The 10834-nt window shown below is 37.0% G+C and overlaps 1 protein-coding gene across 2 annotated transcripts in view; it reads left to right on the plus strand.

Moving 5' to 3' along the window:
- The window catches only part of slgA (proline dehydrogenase slgA), a 315508-nt gene that overhangs the window by 296325 nt on the left and 8349 nt on the right, over positions 1–10834 (plus strand). For both annotated transcript variants that reach the window (XM_069815407.1, XM_069815416.1), the window contains exon 11: positions 3270–3358. In XM_069815407.1, coding sequence (XP_069671508.1) covers positions 3270–3358 — 89 coding nt within the window. The remainder of the gene's footprint in view (positions 1–3269; positions 3359–10834) is intronic.

Here is a 10834-nt window from a genome sequence, read left to right on the forward strand (position 1 = left end):
TGGACAATAATGACTTTACTTGACTTCAGCAAAGCCTTCGATTCTGTAGAAATTGACTTATTAATATGTAAACTCAGAAGACTACACCTAGAAGAGCACGTTGTCCTGTGGTTTGACTCTTACCTTAATGGCCGCCAACAAAGTGTGATAGCTGGAAATCGTTCTTCCCCTTGGCAGGCTGTAAGGTCAGGGATCCCACAGGGATCAGTTCTTGGCCCTTTACTATTTACAATTTATATCAACGACATATCAGAATCTCTAAAGTACTGCCGACACCATCTCTATGCAGACGACCTTCAAATATACATAAAATTCCACACTGACGAAATAAATGATGCAATAACTAAAATTAATGACGACCTGAACTCAATCTGCACATGGATACGGAAATTCCGACTTAAACTAAATCCAGAAAAATCACAGTCAATCATTGTGGGCCATTCACGTTTGTTAAGCACTATTACCATACCAAATTTGTCCCCGATTAAAATACACGGCACCGAAATTCCGTTCAGTGATTCAGTAAAGAATCTAGGTATTTATATGGATAAAAGTTTAAATTGGAACATTCAAGTTGCAGAAACCTGCAAAAAGGTATTTTCATTAATCCACTCGTTTAGACGATTGAAGAATTTTCTACCCCTTTCCATGAAAAAAATGTTAGTGCAAACACTCGTGATGCCCCACTTCGATTACTGTGATATTCTGCTTACTGACCTAAGCGTTACTTCGGCGCAGAGACTACAACGTGTTCATAATATGTGCGTCCGTTTCGTCTGCAATATTCGCCGGGCTGATCACGTAACACCATCCCTCGAAATGTTGTCCTGGCTCCGTCTAGAAGATCGTAGGAAAATCCACTGTCTTTCCCTTCTCTTTCACATATTACATTTCTCCACTCCTGTCTATCTTGCGTCTCGTTTTCAAAATTTATCCACCCATCATAACCTAGACACACGATCACAACACTCCTCAATATTATCCATTCCCTCCCACCGAACATCCTCATATTCATCTTCTTTCACTGTGGCTGTTCCTCGACTTTGGAATTCCCTACCGAGTAATGTCAGGGACTGTCAGACATCAAATCAATTTAAGAATAGGTTAACGAGATATTTTTCTAACAATTATTGTCAACAATAATAGCTGTTTCAGGTTTCTCAGTGTTTAATGGTTATATATATCACAGGTAAATATATAAATTATCTCATTATTATTATTATTATTATTATTATTATTACTATTATAATTACCATTATTATTATTATTATTATTATTATTATTATTATTATTATTATTATCATTATTATTATAACTATTTCTTACCAGTGTTTATTATTGTCACACTAACATTAGTTATCCAATTTTCATCATTTACTTTCATGTTGTTTTATGATCTAGATATTAATGTAATAACTATGTAAGCAAATGTATTTAATTAGAATTAGAGTCTGGCTGGGCGGAAGAGAAGGCCTACTGGCCTTAGCTCTGCCAGATTAAATAAATTATTATTATTATTATTATTTCCCCTCTCCTCTCCTCTCCTATTTCCCCTCTCCTTTCTCCTATTTCCCCTCTCCTCTCCTCTCCTATTTCCCCTCTCCTTTCTCCTATTTCCCCTCTCCTTTCTCCTCTCCTCTCCTGTTTCCTCTCTCCTTTCTCCTCTCCTCTCCTCTCCTGTTTCCTCTCTCCTTTCTCCCCTCCTCTCCTGTTTCCTCTCTCCTCTCCTCTCCTGTTTCCTCTCTCCTTTCTCCCCTCCTCTCCTATTTCCTCTCTACTTTCTCCCCTCCTCTCCTGTTTCCTCTCTCTTTCTCCTCTCCTCTCCTGTTTCCCCTCTCCTTTCTCCTCTCCTCTCCTATTTCCCCTCTCCTTTCTCCTCTCCTCTCCTATTTCCCCTCTCCTTTCTCCTCTCCTCTCCTGTTTCCTCTCTCCTTTCTCCTCTCCTCTCCTGTTTCCTCTCTCCTTTCTCCTCTCCTCTCCTGTTTCCTCCCTCCTTTCTCCTCTCCTCTCCTGTTTCCCCTCTCCTCTCCTCTCCTGTTTCCCCTCTCCTCTCCTCTCCTGTTTCCCCTCTCCTCTCCTATTTCCCCTCTCTTTCTCCTCTCCTCTCCTCTCCTGTTTCCTCTCTCCTTTCTCCTCTCCTCTCCTGTTTCCTCTCTCCTTTCTCCTCTCCTCTCCTGTTTCCTCTCTCCTTTCTCCTCTCCTCTCCTGTTTCCTCTCTTCTTTCTCCTCTCCTCTCCTCTCCTGTTTCCTCTCTCCTCTCCTCTCCTTTCTCCTCTCCTCTCCTTTCTGCTCTCCTCTCCTTTCTCGTCTCCTCTCCTTTCTCCTCTCCTCTTCTGTTTCCCCTCTCCTTTCTCCTCTCCTCTCCTGTTTCCTCTCTCCTCTCCTCTCCTGTTTCCTCTCTTCTTTCTCCTCTCCTTTCTCCTCTCCTCTCCTGTTTCCTCTCTGCTTTCTCCTCTCCTCTCCTCTCCTCTCCTTTCTCCTGTCCTCTCCTCTTTCCTGTCTCCTTTCTCCTCTCCTCTCCTGTTTCCTCTCTGCTTTCTCCTCTCCTCTCCTTTCTCCTCTCCTCTCCTGTTTCCTCTCTGCTTTCTCCTCTCCTCTCCTGTTTCCTCTCGCCTTCCTTCTCTCCTCTCGTTCCTTGTCCTCTCTTGTCTCGTGTAGTCTTCTCTCCTCTCTCCTCTTCTCATATCTTCTCTTCTGTCCCCTTTCTTATTTTCTCTCCTCTCTCTTCATGTGTTCTCTCTTCTCCTCTCCGCTTCCCTCCCCTCTTTCGTCTCTTCTCTTTTCTCAGCTATTCTCTCGTCCCCTATTCTCATTCCTCTCTTCCCCTCTTTTCTCTCCTTTCTCCTTTCCTTCCCTCATTTCTTCTTCCTCTTTCTCCCCTTCCCTCTTATCTTATTTCCTCTCCCCTCCTCTTTCCTCCCCTTCCTTAGTCTCTTCCCTCCTCTCTCCTCCCTCTCTTCTCTTCTCTCTCTCCTCATTCCTCTTTCCTTTTCTCTCATCTCCCTCCGCCTTTCCATCCCCTCTCTTCTCTCCTCCCTTCTCTGTCCTCTCTCTTTCTGTCCTCTCACTTCATCTGCTCTAGTCTTTCCTTCCCTTCCCTTGTGTTATCTGCTTCCGCACCATACCACACTGTTACATTAACATTCAGCCTTTGCCCCATTATTGTGTCATAGCCTCTTGGTGTCTGAATGGCATTCCTAGTTTAAGACCTATGTTGGATAAAGGAACTATATTAGTAGTGGCACTAAAATTAATGTGTTACATTACAGAATGAAGGAGATCGGAATCTCACCCGAAGACAAAGTGATCTGCTTTGGCCAGCTGCTTGGCATGTGCGACTACATCACCTTTCCACTCGGTATGTATGCTCTTGCACTTCTGTTTATGCAGGTGTTGTCTAGCAATTGTGTACAATGAAGCAATCATAATTTTAATGTGGATTGAATTCACAATGAAAATTAAGCAGAAACATAAGAACATAAAACATAATGTACTGAGAAGCAGACATTTCTTTATAAAATAAAAATTACAATTTCAAAGTGACTTCTGATTTCACGTCATTATTAATGACAGACGCAACAATAAAAAAATGAATAACTAAAACATTGCAAAACGTTACAAAATGAAATAGATTATGTACTGTACATACATTAATATAATTAATTAATTAACATCATACAAACAGGGATGTCTCTGTTAAATTGCAATTAATCGACGCCATTGTGCGACTGTGAACAGCAGTGGGCTCTATTTGCTGATTTCTTACATTTCGCATAACGGTAAATGCAGAAGCTTGGAGCTTGCAAGTTTCTCTGTTAAAGTTTAACTGAACTTTTGTGTTTACGTATTCCATTGTGAACAGTTCCATTACATTACATAGCGAATGGAGAACTTTCAAGTGCCTGGGAGTCATTCCACGTCAGACCGGACACATTTTTGACCTCATATTTTTAGATTTGTTTGAAAATTTTTTTATGCTTTCTCAGGGTAAAAATAAGGGACCCATATTTTTTTGTTGGCCCCAATTCTGATTATTTTGAGATATATACAGCATCAAATTTATTGAAAAAATGCACACATTGACATACATAAATATTCGTTTCTCCCATTGCGTGTATCGTATGAAATCGAGGTTAGTCTCATTTGGAAGGTTAAATATATGGCTTTTAGCCTGTGTATATTCACTTTCCATTTTTATGTATTCACAGTATTTTATGCCATAATTATTATAAAAATCTTGATATTCATAATGTTCGGATAGTTAGAATACCATTTTTAAGTTATCACCGTGTTCTCCATTTAATTATCTGTAAGTAAGCCAAATTTCGTAATGGGAAAGCAATAAGTGACAGAGTAAAAAAATACTAAACAAATATGCGCACAGAGCTATGTTGCGCTAATCTTAATCCCTTGCAGCACCACTCCTCCACACCGTTAAATTGCCGAAGCCTATAAACTATCAATTGCTGCCTTTGTCTGTTATCACCATTGTGGCGACTGCCAGTCATATTTGTTTACGTCTGCAGAAACTTAGCTGGGATATATACGAGGGGGATCCAGGAAATAACGACCGTTCACGCATACCCGCCACGCAGCTGACTCCCCTTCCTTGTTTGAAGGTCAACTGGCTTCCTTAACATGTGTTCTCATAATGTTGTGAGTACTGGTTGCAACCAGTCGCCATTGTGCATTTTGTGTTACTTCAAAATGAACGACGTGATTGATAATCCCGCCGACTGTGAGGTGAGGAGTGTGATTCGATTTTTGAATGCCCGACATTTGAAACCTGCAAAAATTTACCGGCAATTGAAAGAAGTGTATGGTGATACCGTAATGAATGAAAGAAATGTGAGAAAATGGTGCGAAATGTTCAACAATGGGCGAACAAATGTCCACGATGAAACTAGACTCGGACGCCCATCACTCATCACAGAAGACCTGAAGACTAAAGTGAACAGAATCTTGCAAGACAGGCGCACATCACTCGACGAATTGCTGAAAGACTTTCTGGGTGGTACGCGTTTTGGAAGTGATGAAGAGTTGAAGAAGACAGTGAACACCTGGCTTAATGAACTGGCGGCAGAGGAGTATAACACGGGAATTCTAAAGCTAGTGAACAGATACAACAAATGTTTAAATGTAGGTGGTGATTATGTAGAGAAGTAAAGGAAGCTTCAGTTATGTAACAGACTTTGTTTTTTCAAATAAATATTTTTTTTTTTAATTATTACAACAAAACGGTCGTTATTTCCTGGATCCCCCTCGTAATACTTAAACTAGGATCAAGGCAGAATGAATTCTCTTCAGTTTGTTCCGAGATTTTCAAATGTTCGGGCATTAATAACAATAGTATATTATTACTGTGAGTGTGTATGGCGTAGTTTCTCTTATTGTTTTTAGATGGTGCAATTAGTGTGTAACCTAATCACAATGAGTGATAACACAACCTAGACATTATCAGTGTTTTAATCTTTCAAAATAAGCAACCACAGTTGTAGGTTTAAGAAAGGGAAATTAAGGTGCGTGACTTTCAATATGCTTAAAAAATTGAACGTGCAACACATTAAGTTGTCATACAATCTTAGGATTTGTGAAAATTGTCGTAAGAAAATTTCGTTCATGTCAGATGTTGGTGAATCAAGTGCCGTTCAAACCAGCAGTGTTGATATCTTAGCCGGTTCTAATGTCCAGAACATTGAACAAGAAACAACAGGCAATTCGGAAACTGATAAATGTAGTGCGTCAAGTAATTCAGAGGTGTCAGTGACGGACATTGATAAGTTGAATGGGAGTTTGGTGTCAATGGGGGAAACACCAATTCAGAAGAAGAAATTATCACAGAAGAAGTATCCCCAACGGAAATATCAGAAAATAAAACAAACGCTTAAGGAAAAGATTTTTCGCGTTGAGAAAAAGTAGAAACAACACCAGATGAGAAGAGTAGCAGTGACATAATTAATAAGCTAGCAGAGTGTTTCAGGAACACTATTCACAGAAAACTTAAAATTCAGATTTTAACTATATTTTAGAACTGGCCATACAGTAAAATTAGGGAACACTTTGTCTGTGTGTGTATTCATTATGAGAATGTAAAGTTGTTAATTGATGATGGAAACATTGCGAAATTGACAGCCAATATAGAAATAACAAATGTCAAAATATGATTAATTATTATTCAGTCAATATGGCTTAAGCATTGCATTACATATGAAATAAAAACATATGAGTATATATTGATGTGTTACATCCTATTTTGATACAATTGTAATTGCAATGCAATTGCAATGGAACCGTGTGTAGCTATGGCTTGGGTGTTTCCATACATGAGTTGTATGGGAACACCCAAGCCATAGCTACACACGGTTCCATTGCTCTGCACATTAACATGATTCAAACAACTTATCATTGGTTTGCAGTTTAGACCGATTACGGGCTAAAACACATCCCTTCTGTTCAACAACTCGCATAGGATAATTAGACTCGCATGACGTTATACGAGGGCATTGAATATTTACGAGAATTCCAATTGCTCCACGAAATTAGCTACACATGCTTTATAGTCGCTGACTCCACATTTGATAATATTAGATTTTAATTTGTATAGTTTTAGTATTATAATGATTTCATTGACAACGCAATATATCTGAGATACCACACAAGGGATCTACTTAGCATGGCTAAGCACATTCATATTGTTTTAAAATCAATTCGTTTTTAATTTTGACAGGACAATTAATGTTGATTGATAACATAGTCACCATGTCATACTTTATTCTAGTGAAGGTAGTTTTATATGTAAGTTTGTATTATAATTGATTTTAGATGATACTTATATTTGTACCTGAAGATGCCCCATTAGAGGCGAAAACGTTTGTATCAAAATTGGATGTAACACATCAATATATACTCATATGTTTTTATTTCATATGTAATGCAATGCTTAAGCCATATTGACTGAATAATAATTAATCATATTTTGACATTTGTTATTAACACGAGGCTTAGCTGAATATTTTCCAACATGAATTGTAAATCAATATAGAAATGCCACTGAGAAATTACAAAGATCTGATTTCACAAATTGTATGTAACCCTGCATCCCCTGATTGTTATTTCAGAAAGTGTAAAAATTGTCCATCAACAGCTTCAATATTTACAGGAAGCATTTTAAATAGAAGTGATAGATGTAGTCAATTACAAACAATGGGTAACTATTGACCGAACTAATTTAGAAGTGTTGCACTCTTTAGTAGAAGAATTTTTAGATAAACTTTCGACCATGTTAGAAGCGCTAGCTCCTCATGCATTTATTGCTTAGCAGCAAGCTGCATTTCTGGCGGAAAAGAAAGAAGCTCCCCAGGACGGTGAATGCCTTGTAATTTGTGACTTTTCCGAAAATTATGCCTGTGTGATTCAAGACTCAGTACAGGGTGTTCATTGGAATAAAAATCAGGTCACACTCCATCCCTTTGTAATTTATTTTAAAGACAGAAGTGAATTAGAATATAAAAACTTTGTACCAATTTCAGAATGTCTTAAACACGAAACAAATGCTGTTCACCTTTTCGAACGACAATTAATACGTTTCTGGACAACGAAATAGGAAATATAGAAAGAGGTATTTATTTTTCTGAAGGGGCTAGTGCCCAATATAAAACCGAAAAAAATTTCTAAATCTGTGTTTTCACGAAGAATATTTTGGCCTAAGTGCTGAATGGCATTTTTTTGGAATTTAAAAGACATGTTGGTTCAGAAAAGTGTGAATACAATTAATAATTATATATAATAAATAAAATTTTTCAGTCATATACACTTTTCAGTTTGTGAGGTCAGATAATCTGTTACATCACAATATTTAATACAAAGTCACTAATATTTTCGACTTTAAAAAGTCATCATCAGGTGCATGAGAAGCAAACAATTTTAAATTAGGTGATAGTTGATCTAACAATTGATAATACAGTAAGTGATGCACATGCTGGCATTTACAAGTATGTAAGTTTCGTGCCTCTTGAGTAAACTGTACATGGTAAAGCTGAACGCTGATGCTAAATTATCGTATGCATATAAAACAAGGAAAGGCACAGCATGATATTAACCTTATACAATTAAGGCTAAATATTCTCATTAAGTCATATCATTAAAATTAATATTAACTATGTTAAAATGTTATATGTAATATATAAATTTAAAAGGGATGGAAAAAGCTGTTGTGCAAATGCTGTCGGTAGGAGAGCACGCAGTCTAATTCGTCATGGTGAATGCCATATTTATATAGTTGTTCAGTTGTTTACGTGCAGACAAGGAGGCATGTTTCACCCGATGTTACATGTTAGAGACTGCGTGCGCTCCTACCGACAGCATTTGCACAACAGCTTTTTCCATCCCTTTTAAATTTATATATTACATATAACATTTTAACATAGTTAATATTAATTTTAATGATATGACTTAATGAGAATATTTAGCCTTAATTGTATAAGGTTAATATCATGCTGTGCCTTTCCTTGTTTTATATACATACGATAATTTAGCATCAGCGTTCAGCTTTACCATGTACAGTTTACTCAAGAGGCACGAAACTTACATACTTGTAAATGCCAGCATGTGCATCACTTACTGTATTATCAATTGTTAGATCAACTATCACCTAATTTAAAATTGTTTGCTTCTCATGCACCTGATGATGACTTTTTAAAGTCGAAAATATTAGTGACTTTGTATTAAATATTGTGATGTAACAGATTATCTGACCTCACAAACTGAAAAGTGTATATGACTGAAAAATTTTATTTATTATATATAATTATTCATTTTTTTGGAACTTTACATGGGAAGGGCCCTTCTGATGGGATTGGCGGCACCACTAAAAGACTAGCAACGACAGCAAGTTTTCAGCCACTTCAGGACCCCATTACGACACCAAGAAAATTGTTTTAGTAGGCTGAAAAGAATATTAGTGGAATTCATTTTCTATTTTTCACCAATGATGAACATAAAAATGAATGTGACTTACTGCAGTCTCACTATGAGAGGGCAAAGGCAGTAAGTGGCACGAGAACACTACATGCTTTCATACCGGTCTCAAAATCTGAAGCACTAGTTAAAGATTATTCTTTGTCCCACAAAAGTAAACATGTATTTATCTGAGTTGCTTAAAAGTTCGTTTCAGTTATCCAATCGGTTGACTTGTTTTTGCGTGTTTTAAGTTAGTTTTGTGGAATTTTATGTTAATAATTGTTCTTCAAAAGTGTTTACATATTTCGTAAGTCGACTTTATGGTGTATAACATACTGACACTGTGTGTACACGCGTATCCATACATAGCGACGCGGTCTTGCAGTGACGCTCCTACTCAACAGCATGCGCCTGGCTGGGTAAGTTAATTTATTGCAAATTCATTCACATATATCCCATTCTGAAATTTTGTACGTATACAGTTGAGAAACTAAGGAGTGCAGTGATATTTTTTATACTTCGAAAAAAGTTTCCGAACTTTAAAAAAAAAGGCATTTTAAAATATATTTTCGAGAAAAAAATACAACATAAATTTTTATGTAGTCGAAGGCCAGATGTGCTAAAAGTATATGTTATGAGCTTTAATATGAGCTGAATTTGAATAAATTGCGTTAATTAGTAACAGAGATATTACCGTTTATATATAACAGTGCGCGCTTTATTACATAAATTTTTAATTTAAATACTTTTCGAAAGAATCGAGTTTTATGAAAATAAAACTATAAGTATACTTTATTTTTGTTCTTTCATGGCGAAGTGTATCAACATCGGTTAAAAACGCAGTAATCATAGATTACGAAACGACGGTTAAACAGTAATAGTGGTTAAAATGTAATTTCTGTGCACCATTCATAATCGCCGATTACTTAAACATGGCTAGCTGGCACCTCATTTAACCAGAGTAAAGTCTGTGATGGTACACTGTTTCTACAAAATGACTAAAGGAAAGCATCCATACCGCTGCAAAGATAATAGTCAATGTCTAAAAACGACTGCACTCACTCCGTTCTACATCGAAATGAACGTGTCCTACATTTTTGCTTTGCATTTGTTTGCTTTTGGGCGCTGTTATATTTGCGAGTTGCATTTCTTTGCTTTTCAGTGCTGTTAGGTTAAAATCGTACAAAATAGAAAATTGAATGCAAAAATGATTATATCCCAATGTGAGGTTGAAGTATTGATAGACTTAATTACTAGATTTAAATATATTATATATAAAAAGATGGAATATCTATAAAGGAAAAGGATGTAGAAGATTAGTAGGAATGTGTATACGATCCAGGACCCCATTTACATGAGGCAACTGCTCATTATCCTAAGATCCATCCATAACCTCTCTTTGTTCAGCCAGTGACACAGAGAAAGAGATATTCGAGTATTCCCCCTTTTAGTACAGAAAATAACAGTTATGTAGAATCGTAATATAAGCAGCCGATCCATAGGAGAAATATGACTTTTTGTGATACTTCAAGTGATCCAATTGTAGATTTTGATAAACGAAATCCCTCCTGAAATTTTCTGTCATCTAATTCCTCGTAAGATTTCTCTCTTTCCACTAAAGAAACTTCACTCTCACGCTCTATCAAGTAATTCAAGTACTGTACAATAATAATCATCCTCGAAATAAACATCTGTGGCTTTGGCCGCCATTTTGCTTTACTTGCTCTACTGATCATTGGTTATCTCCTTTAACCGCTCAAATATGGCCGGTTAGAGATTACTGTGGTTAACCTCCTATTTAAGTCGTAACCAAGGTCGATCCACTGTAAAAATGCTTAACCAAGGGTTAGGTGACAATTTTAACCGGTGATTAAAC

This window comes from Periplaneta americana, chromosome 2 (genome assembly GCF_040183065.1).
Source record: "Periplaneta americana isolate PAMFEO1 chromosome 2, P.americana_PAMFEO1_priV1, whole genome shotgun sequence".
NCBI lineage: Eukaryota > Metazoa > Arthropoda > Insecta > Blattodea > Blattidae > Periplaneta > Periplaneta americana.